This window comes from Vulpes lagopus, chromosome 4 (assembly GCF_018345385.1).
Source record: "Vulpes lagopus strain Blue_001 chromosome 4, ASM1834538v1, whole genome shotgun sequence".
NCBI lineage: Eukaryota > Metazoa > Chordata > Mammalia > Carnivora > Canidae > Vulpes > Vulpes lagopus.
Genome location: NC_054827.1, coordinates 43,521,090 through 43,542,941, shown reverse-complemented (window position 1 = coordinate 43,542,941; position 21,852 = coordinate 43,521,090). Strand labels below are relative to the sequence as shown.

The window sequence follows — 21,852 nt, the reverse complement described above, 5'->3', positions numbered from 1 at the left end:
CACTTGTCCCTTAGCAGCTACCAGACCATGACTGCCTGGTCTCACTGGAAAGTCCTGTACACAGCTGGTTAGCCTTTTATTCATTTAACTTTTGAAAAATGTATTATGTTGACATCTAACTTCTGAAATTTTGGCTTTATTAACTGCTCAAGTTTATGATTGAAAGAATTTGTTCACTAGTTGTTTTGTATTAACTAACCTTAAATGTTTGCTTTGACCCTCCTATTAAAGGCTTTCAGGCTTGGATATTGAGGCCATGGGTAATTGCCTATAGAAGGAATAGCAGACAGTGCAAAGGAGAAAAACATTATTGTTATTTGTTAGCATAGGTTAGATTAAAATTTCATCTTTTGGTTTTTGTTTGGATGTTTTAACTAAAGTAGTTAAGAGCATATTATTTTTATTAAATAACAGGTATCTAATTGCTTTGTACTTTATTCATATTTGAGTGTTAACTTCCTGACCTATCTGAAAACTGATGGTGTCTTTGTTGTTTCTGAAGACTGTTTTGTTTAATTAAATAAAATAAATGATCTGATTTTAAAAATTTCTCGCATTTTTATGTTATTTAATTTATTATAAGCATTGACTATGTAAAAATATTCTAGAGAATTATCATAATAATAGCTTGAGGAAAATAATATCTACATGATAGAATTGTTAAGAGTTAATACATTTTGGGATCCCTGGGTGGTGCAGCGGTTTGGCGCCTACCTTTGGCCCAGGGCGCGATCCTGGAGACCCAGGATCGAATCCCACATCAGGCTCCCAGTGCATGGAGCCTGCTTCTCCCTCTGCCTATGTCTCTGCCTCTCTCTCTCTCTCTCTCTCTCTCTGTGACTATCATAAAATAAAAAAAATAAAAAAAATTTTTGAAAAAAAAAAAGAGTTAATACATTTTACAGTTCAGGAAGCAAGGACTCTTGATGTTTGGGTTGTTGTGGTTAGGATTGGGGTAGGTATTCTGGGAAAAATCTGGAGAGAATTGGCCAAATCCTATGGGTGAGGTCTTAAGAAAACTTTTCCATTTCACCCATAGTTCCTGGTAGCCAAGAGGGAACCTAAGATCATGCAGTGGACAAAATGGAAAGTAGTCTCCTGTTTTTATCACAAAGACCTTTATTTAATTTGTGAAATTGGACAATGAGAGCTTTTTTTTTTTTGTACCTTTTCTAATAATAACTCTGACTTGTTCTGCCTAGTTTCATACTGTTGAAATTAGCTGGTCATGATTTTTTTGTATAGCGTTAAGGTACTGCTTGGCTTGAACATGACAGTAATATATTTGCTTATAAATACCCAGCAAACATATTGATAACTGTATTACAGTAATTGATTCATTAATTTCCATGTATATTTATTAAATGTTTGCTACATGTCAGGCATTGTTGTAAACTCGGAATGCTATAGGAAGTGAACACAAAATTTGCTCTTGCTCTAATGAAGCTTACATTCTAGTAGGGGGGATGGGCAATAAATAATTAGTAATTATGTACTATGTAGGAAGGTGGAAGTTGCACAGAGTGGGGAAGATCAGAAGTGCTAATGTTTGGTGGTTGAGTTGCAGCTTTAAATATGGTAGTGTAAAAACTTACTGAGGTGATATCCAAGCAAAGATTCAACAGAGGTGAAGTTAGCTGGGATGAAAAGTATTCTAGGCAGAGGGGAGAACTGATTCATAATCCCCCATTGGGAGTATGTTTGAGGTATTTGGTGTTCTGTGAGGAGACCTGTGTCTAGAATGGAATGAATGAGGAAGGAAGTAACAGAAGAGATGGTCAGAGAGGTTATTCTGGATTAGGTAGGGATTTATGGGTCATTGTAAGGAAAAGATGGTCACGTATACCATTCATATTACACATTAAATTTAGATCTCAGAAGGAAAATATTAATGCTGTTGAATTTGTGCTGTATTCTTTCATTCTGTGGTTCTGTGTGCCATTCATTGTGCTAATAAGTGAGGGAATACAGTGAACAAATGAAACAAAAACTAGCCACAGTGTTTGTGGAGGATCTCTTGGTCCTGTGCAAATTACTGTGCTTTGTGTGTTAATCATTGTACCTGATACTTTACATATCTTATATAATCTGAGTATTTCATTTGATTCTAAGTATCTAGCAAGATAGTATTATTAACTTGGAATACATTTGATGAAAATGAGGCTAAGGAAATTTGGTAATTTGTCTAAAGTTACATAGCCAGTGTGTGACAGAATGGGATTAGAATTTAATCTTGTCTTTCGTTATACTATTGGTTCCCAAATCTGGCTGTGTATCAGAGTTCACTGGGAACCTTGTTATCAAAGTTATAGATTGCTTAACTTTGCCTCTGCTCTCAGTTATTAATTTGAACTAACTGTAACTGTTGAATCTAGAAAGTAGGCATTAGGGCAGTTTAGTCTTTGATTGGAAAGTAGAACTATTTTCTTCAGGTTGCTTATTCTTTTTATTTTTATTTGCATTTATTCTATGCAGAATTTACTCCCAGGCCGTAAGTTTTTGTTTCTTCAGTTTCTTCTGGGATATCTTTTTCTTCTGTGCAACCTCCTCTTCTGGTTTAGGAACAATCTGTACTTTTTCAGTAAGAATCATCTTCATGTGGCAGGGAGAGCTGGAGAGCTCATGTATGGGTTAATCCGGCCATGAGTAAGTTCTACATCGCATCTTGGGGGCTTTGTTCACCTGGATGTGCTCAATGACCAGAGAATCTACATCTAAACCCTTAAGTTCAGCATTACTCTCTGCATTTTTAAGCATGTGCAGTAAAAATTCAGCACTGTTCTTGGGCCACCGACCCTGTTTCCAGCCCCACTGTTTGGCCTGTGCACACCTACCAACTCCACCATTGTAGTGACAGAATGGCACAAACTGCTTCTGCAAAGTGACATTTTTCAGATAGTTGGTGGCTTTTCAGATATGCATACCCTTGATGGCTTGGCAGTTTCATGTGTGTTCTTAAAGTGAACATGAAGATTTGAGCCTCTCGACTTGCATGATTCTGTAGGGTTTTCTGGGTCCAGCGAGTAGCGAACCATTTTCGGAGGTCACCTCAGGCCGCTTGGGGGAAGAGCAGATTGCTTATTCTTAATAACAGATTTTAAGGTACTTGGGTTGAAAGAGTCCTATAATTTTACAGTGGAAAGGGACTTTAGATAGACTGTCATGATGCATGAGGTCCTTGTATTTACTTCATGAAAAGCCAAAATCTGAAAAAAAATTACTGCACTGATAGCAATCCAGAGCAAAGGTAAATATCCATTAACGCGGGCACATGAAGAAGTCAGCTGTTTTGGTGCCTTTGGTTTTCCGAGCACTAACACGTTGGCTTGTGCTTTTAATTGTTGGTCCTTTTCTTTTTTTTTTTTTTTTTAATTCATCTCTATCTATATATCTTCATATATTTGAGTCTTCATTAATGGTATGCCTAGGGGTCCTAAATAAATAGTTGAGAAGTTCTACATGGTTGTTTGGAAAACAGTGACTATGAACTTGGTGGATGATTTACCAGTATCCTGAAGGGTCTAACAGATGTCCTTCTCTTTCAGGAGATTGAAGATGGCCCTTCAGCTATGCTAGGTCTATAATGGGAAGTGTCACAGTTCGATATTTCTGTTATGGATGCCTTTTTACATCTGCAACCTGGACCGTTTTGCTTTTTATTTATTTCAACTTCAGTGAAGTGACTCAGCCACTTAAGAATGTGCCCGTCAAGGGGTCCGGACCCCATGGACCATTTCCCAAAAAATTCTATCCCCGTTTCACTCGAGGCCCAAGTCGAGTATTAGAGTCACAGTTCAAAGTAAACAGAATTGATGATATGATAGATAATCATGTTGAAGATCCAGAAAAAGGCAACATAAAATTCTCTTCTGAATTGGGTAAGTGTATTAGACTTCTGGCAGCATGTCAGAGTATTTATTTAATCATTGGAAGTTTAAATTCAGTTATTCTTTAACTCACATGTTGCTCAGGGGATTAGAAATGGATCATTTTCCCCCTCTAATTTATTGTTAATGAACTAAGGTTCTAGGATTTTGCAGACTCAGTAGGGGGATATATTCTCATTTATCCACTTCTGACTTTAATATTTTATGAGGACTTAAGAGAAAGTAATAAGGTCCAGAATGGGGGGGGGGGGGGGGGGGGGGAGAAGAAAGAAAGAAAATGCAAGCTATGGAGGAGGATTTTGTTAGCATTATTTAATAAGGGAAAGAAATGGTCAAAGGGTAACTTGACTATATACAACATATTTTGAAAGGCAGAGTTAATTAAAACAACATGAACTATTAGGTTTAGAGGTAAGCTGAAATTGTATCTCATAAGATTTCTACTTATAAGAATCATTAAGATGCTGGAGTACATTATATATATATATATATATATATATATATCTTGTATAAAAGGGAAACTTCTTCAAAAATTATATTCTGTTCAATTTGGAAGCAAGAATCTACTGTATATGATTTTTGCATGCTATAATTCTAGAATCTTGGTTTTAGCAAATTTTATTTTAAGGGATAAATGAGCCATTTTGGTTATCTTTAAAACTTAAAAAAAAAAAGGAAGAACTTTAATCTGGTGCTAGAAATCTCAAATAATAAGTAATTTAGGAGTAAAAGTAAGGGATTTTAAGACACTGAAAGATCCACAGAATATAAAGGAAATGGTAAAACTTTTTTCATTTGATCATAGTTTCAAAGAAATAAAATCAGTTTCTAGAACTTAATGATTTTCTAATACATGGAGTTGAAAATATTTAAAATTATTTGAGGAAATAGAAACTAACACCTCAGTATTTATAAGATATACCTTCTAATCTTTTTTCAAACTACGATTTAGACATTTTAAAAGCATTAATAGGAAAATTTCTGGCTTTTTATTCATAGTTTGGTAAAAAACTTCTATAAAGAATAACATTGAGTTTACTGTTTTGATTGAACCTTATATTTGCCTTTGAAAGAAATAGAAAATTGTAGATGTTCAAAGTCTGACAAGCTCCAATTGCTGAGTTGAAAAACTAAATGCTTTATAACAGATACACAAACCTATTATAGCTAATAAATGAATTCAGCTAAGTTGTAGGGCACAAGATCACACAAAAACCAGTTGTTATTTCTGTACATTAGCAACAGTCTGAAAATAAAGCTAAGAACAGTTCCATTTACAGTAGTATCAAAAGGAATAAAATACTTAGGAATAAACAAAGATGTGAGGCTTGAATACTGGAAACTACAAAACTGCTGAAAGAAGTAGAAGTAGACCTAAATAAATGGAACAACATGTTAGGTTCATGGATTGGAATACTAAATACTGTTAGGGTGTCAGTACTACCCAAAGCAATCCATAGATTCAGGGCAAACCTTATCAAAATCCCAGTGGCCTTTGTTGAAAAGATACAAAGCCTGATTCTAAAATTAATGTGAAATTGTACAAAGCCTGATTCTAAAATTAATGTGAAATTGCAAGGGGCACTGAATAACCAAAGCAATCTAGGAAAAATACAAAGTTGGAGGGCTCACACTTCCTGGTTTCAAAACTTTCTACAAAGCTGCAATAATCAAAACAGTGTGATATTGCCTAAAGACAGATATATGGATCAGTGGGTAAACTGAGAGTCTGGAAATAACCCCACAACATTTCTGGCCACTTGATTTTCAAACAATGTGCCAAGCCTATTTTAATGGAGGAAAATAGTCTCTTCAAATGCTGTTGGGACAAATTAGATAGCTACATGCAGAGAAATGAAGTTGGAACCCTATATCATATGTAAAAATTAACTCAAAATGAATTAAAGACCTAAATATAAGCGCTAAGACCATAAAAGCCTTGAATGAATCCCAGAGATCAATCTTCATGACCTTGGGTTTGGCAGTAATTTCTTACATGACACCAAAAGTATAAGTAATGAGAAAAAAAAATAAATTGGACATCATTGAAATTAAAAACTTTTGTACATTGTACATCAAAGAAGGCAATCAAGAACGTGAAAACGACAAGCTACAGGATGGGAGAAAATGTTTGCATATCCTGTCTCTCATGGGGATCCGTTACCCAGAATATATAAAGAACTCTTACAGCTCAACAATAAAAAGACAAATAGCCCAATTTAAAAATGGGCAAAGGGGATCCCTGGGTGGCTCAGTGGTTTGGCGCCTGCCTTTGGCCCAGGGCGCAATCCTGGAGTTCGAGGATCGAGTCCCGCATCAGGCTCCTGGCATGGAGCCTGCTTCTCCCTCCTCCTGTCTCTCTCTCTCTCTCTCTCTCTCTCTCTCTTTCTGTGTGTGTCTATCATAAATAAATAAATAAATCTTAAAAAAATTAAAAAATAAAATAAAAATGGGCAAAGAATTTGATAGACATTTCTCCAAATACAAATAAGCACATAAGATGTTCAACATAGTTATTACAGAAATGTAAATCAGAACCACAATGAGATGCTATTTCATACTTGCTAGGATGGTTATAATTTTTAAAAAGGAAAATCACAAGTGTTGGCCAGGATACAGAGAAATTGGAAACTTCGTACATTGCGGGTATGTATGTAAAATGATGTAGCAACTATGGAAAACGGTTTGGTGGTTCCTCAATAAGTTAAACTTAGAATTACCATATGGCCCAGCAATTCCAGTCCTGGATTTATACCCAAAAGAATTGCAGTCAGATGTTCAAACAAAAATTTATACACAGATGTTCATAGCACTATTCTTAATGAACAGAGGTGGCGAGAACCCAACTGTCCAGTTGATGAAAAGGACAGACAAAATGTTTATTCAGGTACAGAAAGGAATGAAGTCTGACACAAGGAGAAGCCTTGAAAACATTACGATAAGTGAAAGAAACAAGACATAAAAGGTCAAATACAGTGTGATTTCATTTATATGAAATGTAGGCAGATGTATGGAGAATAGAAGCAGATTAGCAGTTAGGGGGCTGGGGTGGGAGGAGGGCGGGAGGCTTGCTTTAACAGGTACAGGGTTTCATTTTGGGGTGGTGTGAATACCTGCAACTATGTGTGCTGGCTGCGCCACATTGCAAGTGTAGTCAGTGTCACTGAGGGTGAACTGTACGTTATATCCATTTTTACCACAGTGATAAAAGACGAAAAACCTACTCAACTTCTATGATGAGAACTTAATTTAGAAGGAATTAATATAAATCAATATAGTAATAGTTAAAAGTATGGTTATTGCTGAATAGGGCATTATCATTAAATAGGGAAAAGAATCTGTAAAGTACATTTTAGAAAGATGATCAACAATAAATTTAAAATTAAAAATAGGTTTTCTAATTTAATCCATAGTTAATTATAAAAGAACTTGAAATAGCTCCTTTGAGGCATGCCTGAGTACTGTGTTTTTCTTATCCGTAGTTTACACAGCCAAACAACAGGCAAATGCTTGTGCTGGTATGGGGAGTTCTTTCATAGCTTACCATTTTCTAAAGTAGGTACAAATAAACTTTTACATGAAGCTGGCAAGAGCTTTCCAAGTACTAGTTAATTGAATCACTTTGCTTTTTGATTCTGTTTCTTATATTGTGTTCAAATGCAGTATTAAAATTGCTGTGGTCATACTGAAAAATACTTTTTAAATTAAAAAAATAGATCCTCTGGCATGCTAGTTAATTGGCTGTGATTTTTTTATATGAGCAGGGGAGGGACAAAAGTAAGCTAAAGTGATTTTCCCCCCAGTTGTATTGAGATAAAATTGACATTGTATTGGTTTAAGGTATACATCATACTGACTTCATGTAAGTATATATTGCAAAATGATTACTACACTAAGTTTAGTCAACGTCAATCACTTCACATAGTTAAAAATGTTTTTTTCTTGTGATGAGAACTTTTAAGATCTGAGAGTAGCCACTTTCAAATAACTAGAAGTTGTATCTTTTAACCAATCTTTACCCAGTCTGCACCTCCCCCCCACCTCACCTCTGGCAACCATGTCTGTTCTCTGTCTCTAGGAGTTCCCTTTTTTTAGATTCCACATTTTTTTAAAAAATCATACAGCATTACAGTATTTGTCTTTCTCTATTTCACTTAGCATAATGCCCTCAAGATATGCCCATCTGTTGTCACAAATGCCGGATTTCCCTTCTTTAATGGGTGGTGTGTGTGTACCACATTTTATTTATTTACTCCCCTATAGATGGACATAAAGTGATGTTTTAATATGGAATAATTTTTCATCAAGAGATATGTATTAGAAAATAATCCTTACAGTATCAGTATGAACTAGTCCTTTGATTTATTGAATCAAGGAGTAAGTATTTATTGAAAATCTATTTGTGCAAGGCACTGTCTTAGGTGTTGGGTATCAAGTAATTTTTATTTTATGTTTTTTACATGCTCACAAAGTCTCTGCTTTCATCGAGTTTGCATCCTCTTATAAAATGCTAGTAGAGCTTTTTTCTTTCATATTTAAAAAAGGATGTATTCACACACCAAAAAACCCAGATAATCCAAATTAAGAATGGGCAGAAGGTATGAACAGATATTTCTCCAAAGAAGACCTCCAGATGGCCATAAAGACACATAAAAAGATGCTCAATATCACTCATCATCAGGGAAATGCAAATCAAAACCACAATGAGCTAGCACCTCACACCTGTCAAAATGGCTAAAAACAACACAAGAAACAAGTGTTGGTGAGCATGTGGAGAAAAGGAACTCTCATGCACTGTTGGTGAGAATACATACTGGTGCAGTCACTCTGGAAAACAATATGGAAGTTTCTCAAAAAATTAAAAGTAGAATTACCGGGACACCTGGGTGGCTCAACAGTTGAATATCTGCCTTTGGCTCAGCATAATCCCTGAGTGCCAGGATTGGGCTGGCACAGCCCAAGTCCCACATTGGGCTTCCTACATGGAGCCTACTTCTCCCTCTGCCTGTGTCTCTCATGAATAAATAAATACAATCTTTTTGAAAATAAATAATAAGAATTACCACGATTCAGTCACTGTATTACAAAAACACTAAATTGAAAAGATATGTGTACCCATGTTTATTGCAGTATTATTACAATAGCTGAATTATAGAAGCTTGGGCACAGCCCAAGTCCCACATTGGGCTTCCTACATGGAGCCTACTTCTCCCTCTGCCTATGTCTCTGCCTCTCTCTTTCTGTGTCTCTCATGAATAAATAAATACAATCTTTTTGAAAATAAATAATAAGAATTACCATGATTCAGTCACTATATTACAAAAACACTAAATTGAAAAGATATGTGTACTCATGTTTATTGCAGTATTATTACAATAGCTGAATTATAGAAGCAACCTGAGTGTTCACTGATAGATGAATGAATAAAGAAGTGTGTGTGTATAGAGACACACACACACACACACACACTGGACTATTACTCAGCCATAGTAAAGAATAAAATCTTGCCATTTGCAACAAATAGATGGATCTAGAGGGTATAATGCTAAATGAAATAAGTCAGAGAAAGATGAATACCATATGATTTCATTTGTATGTGGAATTTAAGAAGCAAAAAAGAGACAACAAGAAACACTCTTAATGAGAACAAACTGGAGTTGTCAGGAGGTGGGTGGGGGATGGGTGAAATAGGTATAGGGGATGAAGAGTATATTTATTATTATGATGAGCACTGCATATGGCATAGAATTAACATGTTATACCTAGTGACAGTTAAAATGTCAGCACGATTCTGTCAATTATTGACAAAGATTGAAAGTAATCTTCAGGTAATTGAGAATCACTGTTTAGGGTACCTAAATATATGGAAAACACTGTGTAATAGAAGCAAAACATGTAATTCTGTTTTCGTTTTTAGCCAGTAAGAACAGAGTATGCAGGGCCACCAAATACTTTAAAGTTTGTAGGGATCCCTGGGTGGCTTTGGCAGTTTCCCACCTGCCTTCAGCCCAGGGCGTGATCCTGGGCTCCCTGCATGGAGCCTGCTTCTCCCTCTGCCTGTGTCTCTGCCTCTCTCTGTGTGTGTCTCTCATGAATAAATAAATAAACTTTAAAAAAAAGTTTGTGGAGGTCTATTAATAATAAAAATATTTCATTAAAAAAAAAAAAGATGTACTCCAGCTTTAAAAGCTCATAGAAAGGGCAGCCCGGGTGGCTCAGTGGTTTAGTGCCACCTTCAAGCCCAGGGTGTGACCCTGGAGACCTGGGATGGAGTCCCGCATCGGGCTCCCCGCATGGGGCCTGCTTCTCCCTCTGCCTGTGTCTCTGCCTCTCTCTCTCTGTGTCCCTCATGAATAAATAAATAAAATCTTAAAAAAAAAAAAAAAAGACTACCTTTTAAAAAAAAAAAAAAGCTCATAGAAAAAGCATATTAAAAGGTAGCGTTTCCCAAAGTGGATCTTGGGACTCTCTAGTCATCTGTGGTCAAATTGTGGAAGCAGTGCATCCTGTATCCCATCCCATCTCCTCACACCTGGGTATCTATAAAGCAGTCAACATTATTAGAGGATTAGGATTGTCCTGCCATTCAAAACAAACAACCTGTTTGACTTTCAAAATTCATTGTTTCCCTGAATTGTTTGACTTTGAAATCCTTTTTTCTTTTTAACATGTGTTACTGTCCGGTGGAATTAGATTTCTGTGACTAGACTTTGGGAAATGCTGGTACAAGGGAATCATTCTGTGAGGAGAGGTTAAAGGTTTGATACGAGAAAGAGCGAAAAACAGATCTTGTCCTCTATGTAAAGGTAAGGTTTCTGAATGTTAGAGCAGGATGTTACAGTGATTTTGGTGGGATCTCTGAGGGAATTTCTTGACTGTGAAGCTGATTTAAAGTCTGGAATCAGAGACTTTTTATAGAAAGGCTTATCAGTAGTCTTTTTAGGAGAAAGGTTCCTGTAAAAACTTGCCTGTTATTGGGACCTGTTGAGATCCCCATGGGTTTTATGATTTGTTGCTTTTATGGAAAAATCATCAAGTCTTTTTTCTCTGGTTATATGTAAGAATGAGCAGGTATCATTTATGGTTAAGGTGTACCTAATTTTTGAGCTAGACTGAGAACAATTTGATTCTCTTCAGTTTACTTTTTTGAAAATGGAGACAAGCTAGATTTGAGACACATGGCTATTTGGTTATAAGAGGTTAAAGTCAGGATTTTCTTAGGATTATAATATCAACAATAACTGTAGTAATCCTTTCCAGATTTAACATACTGACTAACACCAATTGTTTGCAGGTATGATTTTTAATGAACGTGATCAGGAGTTGAGAGACTTGGGCTATCAGAAACATGCCTTCAATATGCTTATCAGTAACCGCTTGGGCTACCACAGAGATGTGCCGGACACAAGGAATGCTGCGTACGTTTCTCATTAGTTTATGCTACTGCGTTTTAATGACACAGCACTTTTAGTAGCAGTATATAAGTCTTGATGGCGTTAATATTTTTGCAGTGAGCTTCATTATTCAGGATACTAGAAAACCTAAGACAGATTTTCCACTCCCGTTACACTTAAGGCTTGAGATTATACTAGCAAAGTTCTAGAGCTTGCTCTGTTTCTTTTGAAATTTAAAATCATAGTGAAAGGCAAGAGGTATTAATGGCATGTAGTTAGATAACTTTCTCAGTATAAATTTGTTTTTTATTTATTTATTTATTTTTGATAAATTTGTTTTAAATGTTTATTGTATTTGTGACAAAGGAATGAAAAATCCGTGAAGAATTTGACTTAACTCACTTTTGTCTTCATCATTTTTGTTGTTTCAAAGGCTTTTCACTCATATGGTTGGTTATTCAGTCATTCCACAGACCTTTTTGAGCGCCTTTATTTTCTAGAACATTGTATTAGGTCTTGGAAATAAGTGGAGTAAGACATATTCCCTGGGATCACGGGACTTAAGGTGTAGCAGGGGGGGATAGATAAGGGAATAGGTAATTGCAGTAGCACAAGCATGACGGCTGTGGTAGGAACTGTGAAGTGGGGATCCTGAAAGTGGAGTGGTCAGGGAAGTCCTCCTAGAGGGTGATGGTGGAACAGTGCACAAGGGACATCTCCTTTGCATAGGGAACAGATCAAGGCATGGAAAGGTGTGGAAACCATTCACTGTGGCTGTAATGGAAGAACACCAGGAGACTGGAGGCCCAGATGTTGGAATGCTCTGTATGCCATGCAAAAGAACATGGAACTCTGGGTTTTATTCTTTAAGTTAGTGATTTTTTATTGTTTTTCATCACATAGTTGCTGGATAGAAGCTCTTCCATGATCTTGATTTATGTCCTAGTTTACTCAGATATTTTTCTATTGGGCAAGAAATGACATTTTCAAATACAAAGTTTTATATCTCTGTTAGTTCCTTTTGAATGTTCGTTGAAAGGTGAAGCTGAACATTGGCTTATGAATACTGCATTAAAAGCTATTAGTGGTTTCATACAAATAACAGGTTTATGTAACCTCTACCAAAAAATTTTAAAAAGTTATTTTTTAAATGTTGATCTAAAAATAAGCAGATAGCAGGTATTGGAAAGAGAAATTATTGTAAAACTCTTGAGTATGACACCACAGTGTATTCTTAAATGCGTTTTAAGAAATTTTTGTTATAATGTAGTAGAGGCTGAACAAGAGGCAGTTTAAATGTTTAGTGAATGATGATCTAAAACATTTGAGCAAAAAAAAAAAAATAAAAAATAAAAAAAATAAAACATTTGAGCCTTTTAAGATGTTGCATTTTGCCATATGTGTCTTCACAGATGTAGAGACAAGTCTTACCCTGCAGACCTGCCAGTCGCTAGTGTTGTTATCTGTTTCTACAACGAAGCCTTGTCTGCCTTGCTCCGTACTGTGCACAGTGTTCTAGACCGCACGCCAGCCCAGCTCCTTCATGAAATCATCCTTGTGGATGATGACAGTGACTTTGGTAAGGGATGTCATAGTTGATATTGTGGGATCTGGACTGTTGATCACGGTAGAATTAGTATCAACAGAGCTGACTATTCACATGTATGGTGGGTAGGACGCTGGTCCACACAGTTGCAGTGGAGTCGGCGGCAAGTACTTACCTGTTTGTTGATTAGAGATAGGTTTAAGGAAACAGCATTATCTTTGTAATCTTTTGATAGACTGCTATTTAAATTTGGCCCCTGAAATTTTTCCTCTGGCTTACCTTTTTTAAAAAATTCTTTTATTTCAAAACAACTATAGATTAGTAACAGTGAGTTACAAAAGAGGTCCCGCGATCCCTTCACCCAGTTTCCTCCATTGGTATATCTAACATAGTTACAATGCAACATCAAAGCCAGGAACTTGACATCAGTACAGTCTTTGTGTACAGTTCTGTGTCATGTTATCCTGTGTGTACATTCCTGTAACCACACAAATCTGACTCGTGCTTCCTTTTCATATTCACATCTACCTCCCTGACCCACTCGCTCCCTGATCCCCTGCAAATTCTGTCTCTGTGATTTTGTTATTTTAAGAATGGTTACATAAATAGAATCATAATATGTGACCTTTCGATACTAGCTTTTTCTCAGTGTAATGCCTTGGGCTTATATTTCTCTGATAGGTCTGTTATACCGACTATCTCCAGATAAAAGTGGATTGCATTGTGATAGCCCTTAGATGATCTCTGAATGCCAGTGTTTTATGATTCAGTACATATGTTATACACTTTTAAAAAATTTATTATTGAAGTATAATCGACATACAGCATTATATTTGTTTCAGTTGTACAGCATATTGTTTCAGCAGTTCTGTATGTTACTTAGTGCTTACCACATCTGTCACCATACCGTGTTACCACGATTTTATTGAACTATATACCCTCTGCTATACTTTTTCATCTCTGTGACTTGTTTTATAACTGGAAATTTGTACTTTCTTCGATTCAGCATGGAATTCCTGAGAACAGTTTCACGTACACACAGGACAGAAGGCTCTTTATTTATGCTGCTTATTCAGCTCGCAGCTACCTTGAATGATAGGTGGTATCCTCATTTTATGAAGGAGGAAATATTAAATAATTTGCTTGAGGTCTCATAGCTGTTAAGTGGTAGAGTTGAAATTAGTCCCCTGGTCCACATAGCTCTAAGCCTTCTGCTCTTTTCATTAAGGCAAGGTACAGAAGTACATTAATGAATTGTATGCATGATACATTGCCAGTTACATATTTTCCATTACTCAAGACTTTATTAGCATCTCTTATCAACAACAGAATTAGTCTACCAGTTAAATATATAAAGCAAGAAAATGTACCCTGAGCTCAATGGGAACAGAATGCTTAAATCTTGGCAAGTACTGAAATAACACAAGAGAAAATTTAGAAGGGTTAATAGAAAACAAAACTTAATTTCAAAAATGAATGATTAAAAAACCAAGATTGTGAGTCTGGATAAAGTAAAAGATTGACCAAGTACTAACTTGTAGAATTTATGGTGTTGAAATTCTTTTAATCTGTATTTGTTTTTCAGTTTGTAGCTGTTTAAAATTGAAAATTCACAATAACTTAACTATGGTTTATTTACTAACAATGAAAAGAATTATATCCTCTTTGTAGTTATGAAATTTAAAGCTAAACAAACTAGAATTTATAAAAAAATAGGGATCCCTGGGTGGCGCAGCGGTTTGGCGCCTGCCTTTGGCCCAGGGCGCGATCCTGGAGACCCGGGATCGAATCCCACATCAGGCTCCCAGTGCATGGAGCCTGCTTCTCCCTCCGCCTGTGTCTCTGCCTCTCTCTCTCTCTCTGTGACTATCATAAATAAATAAAAAAAAATAAAAATAAAAAAATAAAAAAAATAATAATTTAGTGCCCTTGGAAGGTGCTACATTATAAAAGGACATATTTACTGTTGTTACTGTATAATTCTTGGTAGGGGCAATAGAAGTTGTTTCAATTATTCTGAAACAGAGTCATAATAAATTACTTTGAAACAAAAGACAAACTTCATTTTTTTGGTTTTAAATCTGATTTTATATGCAGTCAACTGAACATTCACTGAAGATACTCATTTCAAACATACTTTATGCAAAAGCATAAGGTTAGTATTTTTCTTAGCTAGTGTTTCAACTCTTACTCTTGATTTCTTTGCTTTTTCTTCCTTCAAGATAAGCTACAATATTTTTTAAAAAATAATAAAACAGAAGATTCTATAATATTTACTTGATAATTTGTTGTTGCAAGTACCAGATAGAATCTTGGAGTAGCTATAAAAAAAAATCTTTGTATATATCTCCTGTGGTTTTATTATGGGACTCTTTGTTTTCAGATGATTTGAAAGGAGAACTAGAGGAGTATGTCCAAAAATACCTCCCTGGAAAAATTAAAGTAATAAGAAACACAAAGCGTGAGGGACTGATTCGAGGAAGGATGATTGGAGCAGCCCACGCAACAGGTATAACTTCTACTACCCTTCTCAGTGGGTGTTGAGTGATGAAGGCTTTGTCCTTGGAGCCTTTCCTGATTGTACAGCGATTTGTGAAAAGTGATGTCTTAAATAGGCATTGTCAGCAGGAGAGATGAGGCTTGTTCACTTTGGGAAGTTTCTTCAAAACTCTAACCCTGTTGTCCCAAAACACAGACTCCCAAAAAGGTGAGCTTTAGAGTCCAAGCTGATCTGTTTTCATAGTGGCCCTTACTGCGAATTACTACATAGGTTTGTATCTTGTTTACTTATGTAAGGAGATGAGAAAAACACAATGTAACTGAACTTCTGTAATTTTTAAAGTTTTTAATTAAAAATTTTTAAAAGATTTATTTATTTGAGAGTGTGCTAGCTAGTGTGCAAGGGGAAGGGACAGAGGGAGAAGGGAGGTAGAAAATCAGCAGACTTCACACTGAGCATGGAGCCTGATGCGCAGGGCTCAATTCCACAACTCTGGGATCATGACCTGAGCTGAAATCAAGAGTCAGGTGGACCCTCAAACAGCTGAGCCAGGTGCTCAGCTATACAGATGCCCCTATAATTTTTTTAATACAAAATCTAAAATATGTGTACCTAAACTCTTTGATTTGAATTATGCAAATAATTCTCAAGGACAGATACATACCCCTACCTGGTGATAATGCATCATGAGTTTTGTTGGATAAATGGACATCATATTGAAATTTGATTTACAGGTGCACCTGGCTCAGTGAGTAGTGACTCTTGATCTCTGGGGTTGTAAGTTCAAGCCCCACACTGGGTGTGGAGATTACTTCAAAAATCTTTAAAAATAAATAAAATTAAAAATTAAAATTGATATATAAAACTATAAAGGTATTTTCTTTAAAATTCTCTCCCAATCCTTCGGAGTCCATGAAAGGTAAAGTCTCCATTACTAATATATCTTTAAAACATTTTCAGCATGTACTCATCTCCCATTTTAAAAAGAAAGAGTAGATACCAAATTTAGTCTTTTGCAGAAAAAATATCTGGTCAGTCCTCAGTTACATTACATTGAATCCACTGTATTTTCTTTTAAGATTTTATTTGTTTATTCATGAGACACAGAGACAGACAGACAGACAGATGGGCAGAGGGAGAAGCAGGCTCCATGTAGGGAGCCTGACGTGGGGCTTGATCCCAGGTCTCCAAGATCAGGCCCTGAGCTGTAGGCGGCACTAAACCACTGAGCCACCCGGGCTGCCTGTATTACTTTTTTATGGTTACTTCTGTAAGGTTAGTGATCCTGATTTTCACTTATGATCTTGATAAAATTTTCCTTTTAAAATAAATTTATTTAAGTTAAATGAGTCAGTTTTAAAATATTAGGTATATAATATTGCAGGTAGTGTATGAATACAGCAAAAACAATTTTGAAGGTAATTTGAGAATTCTAGAAGTTGGGGCAGGGGCTCAGAGTGACATTTCCCACCTTCCTGTGTGCCCCTTGCATCAAGATGACCAACACAAGGGTTTATGGTGGCTGGCACTGCTCTCTTTACTACCCCTCCTGTATACCTGTTATCCTTCTTGCTGAGTATAGTTGAGACTTTATTTTTTAGACTTTCTCTTAAAGCCACAGTGAACTGAAGTAATCCAGTTTATAGTCATATGTAGAAGGAATTCAAGGCTTATGATTTTTTTCTTTAAAATTCTAGTCAGGGATCCCTGGGTGGCGCAGCGGTTTGGCGCCTGCCTTTGGCCCAGGGCGCGATCCTGGAGACCCGGGATCGAATCCCACGTCGGGCTCCCGGTGCATGGAGCCTGCTTCTCCCTCTGCCTGTGTCTCTGCCTGTGTCTCTGCCTCTCTCTCTCTCTCTCTCTGTGACTATCATATAAAAAAAAAAAAAAAAAATTCTAGTCAAATAAGTACTTAATGATTTGGCTGATTTGAGATAAAATTGTGGGAAATGGCAAGATTATGCCATTACAATACATTATTACTGAAAATTTATGTTTTTCAGATAACAACAGTTATTTAGTTTTTTTCTTTATGGTCTGTTGGTCCTTGTTCAGATATAGTTTAGAGTCTGTCAGAAGTAAGCCGGTTTTGGGAAAGTCAGTCTCAGGCTCAGCATAACCAGGCGTAATCTTACTTCATTTAGTTAAGTCAGAAAAAGTAACATTTTTAGAATTAAGAAAAGCTATGAATACATTTTCTCTTCAAAGGAACTTTGATTTAATTGGCTTCACATTGACTAGTTACAGGCTGGGCATTTTGCCTTTCTGTTATAAAGGACAGCTGGTAAGCTGTATGCTTTTTACATCCTCAGAGGTCATTTACGGGCATTGAGCTTACCTAATTGTCATCATGGAGAACTTTCTTGCCTGATGTATTTCTGCTATCCTGTTGAAGTAGGATGCTTCTTATTAAAGTAGGTGCTTTTAAGGAATTCATATAAAATCTATAATGATGCATTTTATGGATAAACCTTTAGAATAATAATAATGCTACTTGATGATAAGATTCTAAGTTTCTCAGTTACTAAGAATAACCATGAAGTTATTAAAGAAATTTGGAATTGTCAAAGAAACCTGCACTGCTCCTCACATTTATCAAAAGGGATTAAAAATGCAGGATAAAATCATTAATGATTTTTATTTTACTGGCTAGAAGAAAAGATATCCCATTGGCTCATGAGAACTGCTACAGCCAACCGGGTTGGAGAATTAGGAAGGAAAAGTGGAAGATACAAGAAGAAATGAGCAATGTCACAGTTGAATAGTGACTTCAGAAGAGAAGGGAACCCATGTCACAGACATGGTAAAAGCAATACATGCTTCTCTCACTCCTGAAAGAATTACTGTGTTGTGGCAATGATCAATAATATGGTCATGTTTCTGAGTCACCAGTGAAAACAATTATGTTCTCTAGCCTCTGTTTACAAGGCAAGGAAATCTATCCTAAGTTTAGATTTTTTTTTAAGTGAGGAGGGAGGGGCAGAGGGAGAAGATGAGACTCTGGAGCCAACTCCCTGCTGAGCACAGAGCCTGACTCAGAGCTCGATTCCCAACCCTGAGATCATGACCTGAGCTGAAACCAAGAGTCAGACACAATTTGATGCACTACCCAGGTGCCCCTAAATTTAGAAATGTTATGATTGCAGTAAATGTAATAAAAATATCTCTGTACAAGTCGCTGCTGGCTGTCTTTGTACCATACTCCGTACCTTTCTGTCCAAAGAACAGAATTATTCCTGTGAGACTTTTAATCTTTTCACTGAGGAGAATCAGAATTTATTTGCACATGTTCCTCAGTCGTAGCAGTATGCTTGAAGCAGAATTCCTGGCTAAATAACCTCTTCTCTTCCTGACTGGTGATTAGAGTAGTGGTTTAATTGTTGGGTTGGAAGGGTGGCAGATGTAAACACATCATCTGATTGAACTGGCAGCCGTACCTCAATTGAGTGCTGTGACGCTCTCAGGTCCTCTGTTGTTTGCCTCCTCAGGAGAAGTCCTCGTGTTCCTGGACAGCCACTGTGAAGTAAATGTGATGTGGCTGCAGCCCTTGCTGGCCGCCATCCAGGAGGACCAGCAGACCGTGGTGTGCCCCGTCATTGATATCATCAGTGCAGACACGCTCGCGTACAGCTCGTCCCCTGTTGTGCGGGGAGGTTTCAACTGGGGGCTACACTTCAAGTGGGATCTCGTTCCCCTTTCTGAGCTGGGAGGACCAGAAGGAGCTACTGCACCAATAAAGTGAGATTTCTCCTTGATTTGAAAAATTCCTATCGAAGTACTTGCAAAAGAGAAAAAATATTTAAAGAGAATCCCTTCTTTGCAAGGAGAATTCTTGAATGCTTTTTTAAAAAATAATATTTATTTATTCATGAGAGACATACAGAGAGGGAGGCAGAGACACAGGCAGAGGGAGAAGCAGGCTCCATGCAGGGAGCCCGATGTGGAACTCGATCCTGGGTCTCCAGGATCACGCCCCACACTGAAGGCAGGCGCTAAACTGCTGAGCCAGCCAGGCGTCCCTTGAGTGCTTATTGAATTTTATATGTTGTGCCAACTCCTAAGGAAAGATTTGTGAATTAGGAATTATTCATGTTCTCAAGGATTTATCACTTAGGAAGGCAGGCAGATACAAACAGTATCCTGGGATAATTGTTGTGTAGGATATGGTAGGAGTGCCCCATGCGCTGTGGGTTTTTTTTTTTTTATGTTGATTATCATGGTTTATTGGATTTGCCATTTACTTGCCTTCAGCCCTTTGCTAGTATGAGTGATGCCTGAAGAATATTTGCTAAATAAGCCTTTTCTATGATTAGGATTTTTAGGATGGATTTCTGCTAGTACAGTTACAAGTCACAGTGTAGGAGTTACTCTCATTCGTATTCTCATTATTACAAATCTGTTTATATGTTTTTTTTTTAATTTTTCATGTGGATTTCAGAGAGCTTTGTATTTCCTCTTTTTTTAACATTCTTGGACCTACAGTTTGTTTTTTTTTTAACTTGTGAAAAAAATAACATAAAAAGTGCACTTACATATATATGTATTATGCACACAATTTAAGTAATGGTTATAATATGAACACCTGTGCAGCTACCACCCCAGTCAAGACACAGCACCTAGATGCCCTCTATATGCCTGTTCTGGTCACAGCCCCTCCTCCTAGAGCTATCGTTACCCTTGACCCAGTGGTCGTTTCCTCACCTTCTTATAGTTTCACCCTCTCTCTATGTGTATCTAAACAATATAGTTTAGTTTTTGCCTGTTCTTGGACTTGATATAAAATGCAGCTATGGGACTCATTATCATTTTGTCTTCTTTTACTCAACATTGCTTAAAAAAATTCATCTATGTTACAGTGTATGGCTCTGCTTCATACAGCAATGAAAGAGGATCATGTTCTATTACTAAATCAGAACTTACTTATCTAGCTTACTGTTGGTGGGGAGGTTGGGTGGTTTTCGGTTGTCTCTCTTTACTGTTGCACAGATGGTGCTGTTAGCAGCACTGTTATCCACAGCTTTACAAGAGGGACTGCCCAGTTGTAGGGCGTGCCTCTCTTTACCTTTAGGAGATTGGTTTTCCCAGCACCTGAGGTGGCTCCACAGCTGACCTGCGGGGACTTGCCAGCTCCCTCTCATCTGACCCACACTTGGAGGGGACAAGTTCCAGGGGCCTGATGTGGTCTGCTGGGAGCGAGGCCATCTTCTGCACGCTTGGGCTTTGTGTGAGAGTCTGTTGCAGTTCCTGCTAAGTTCAGTATGTGAAGCTGAGTAGATCACAACCCACCCTCCCCTCTCTCAGGAAAGCCGGGCTGCATCTGGAGGACTGTCTATCTATGCTTCTGGTCTCTGCAGCCACACATCCTGTGATAGGAGGCAGACAGCAGCCACTCCATTTCGTCCTCTTGGACTGTCCCTGGTGCTCTTTGTGGGAAGGTAAAGACGGTACCCAGGCTGCTGCTCATTCTTAGTGTTAGTGCTCTTGCTGGGCATTGGTTTCTTTGTTTAATACTTTTAATAAACAAAACTTTGGATGAGGAGTGGCTGACACTCTGCTCCCTGTTCTCAGTCCTTTTCCCCAGAGGTTAATTCTTATCACTTTTTACTTTGGGTCTTATGTTCATTCCTTTCACTCTAGATGACGAACATATTCCTCTTCTCAATGTCAAACTGACTTTAGGTCCTTTCTGTGGGAAAAGTGAAGATTTTGCTCCTTTATGTCACTGCCTCCTGCTCTCTGGCCTGGCGGGGTAGTGCTGGTGTTTGTGTTACAGTATCACCTCCCTTCGGCACTTGGAGAAAGCTTCCCTTGGGCTGTGACAGCGCCGTGGGATGCCGTGGGACACTCCTCCTTATGTTGCCCCTTCTCCTGATGCTTTTCCTCACTTTCCTCTAGTTTTTCTGTGAGCTCTCTGACTTTTATGATATCAGGGTTGCTAACTTAAATTGGATGTTTAGATTTTTAAATTTTTCATCCTTTTCCCTTTCCTAATATATGTATATAATAATAATAATGTATTTAAGGTGATAAACTTTCTTCTAATCATGCCTTTAGCTGCATGCCATAAATTACATTATGTTTTATTATTTATTTTAAAATATTTTCATAGTGACAGCTTCTCTGTCTGACCCATAAGTTATTTAGCAGTACATTTATTATTTTTCAGACATCTGAGGATTTTACAATTATATATTCCTAGCTTAATTTTTTGTGGTCAAAAAATATTCTGTATGATTTTAAATCTTTGAAAATTGGTGAGATTTGCTTTATGGTCAAGCACAGGATAATTTTTTTAAGTGTTCCTGTGTGCCTGGAAAAATCTGTATTTTCTGTGGTTGTTAAAAATGGGATTCCATTTCAATTCAGTCAGGTTTATTGTATTATTCAGATACTCCATACTTTTATTAATGCTTTAACAAAATTTGTGGAACTGTAGTTGACATATGGTATTATATTAGTTTCAAGCGCACAGCATAGCAATTCAGTTCTGTACATTACACAATATATACCGTGATGGTTGTAGTT

At 37.1% G+C, this 21,852-nt stretch overlaps 1 protein-coding gene and 1 non-coding gene across 5 annotated transcripts in view; both read left to right on the top strand.

Moving 5' to 3' along the window:
* The window catches only part of GALNT11 (polypeptide N-acetylgalactosaminyltransferase 11), a 51,116-nt gene that overhangs the window by 17,448 nt on the left and 11,816 nt on the right, over positions 1-21,852 (top strand). For all 4 annotated transcript variants that reach the window (XM_041751797.1, XM_041751800.1, XM_041751799.1 and 1 more), the window contains exons 2-6: positions 3,546-3,878; positions 11,182-11,305; positions 12,694-12,860; positions 15,211-15,336; positions 18,816-19,065. In XM_041751797.1, coding sequence (XP_041607731.1) covers positions 3,584-3,878; positions 11,182-11,305; positions 12,694-12,860; positions 15,211-15,336; positions 18,816-19,065 — 962 coding nt within the window. In that variant the 5' untranslated portion in view covers positions 3,546-3,583. The remainder of the gene's footprint in view (positions 1-3,545; positions 3,879-11,181; positions 11,306-12,693; positions 12,861-15,210; positions 15,337-18,815; positions 19,066-21,852) is intronic.
* On the top strand, positions 7,336-7,454 carry LOC121490282. Its single transcript, XR_005987602.1, has one exon. It is a non-coding gene; the product is annotated as a small nucleolar RNA SNORA15 (small nucleolar RNA).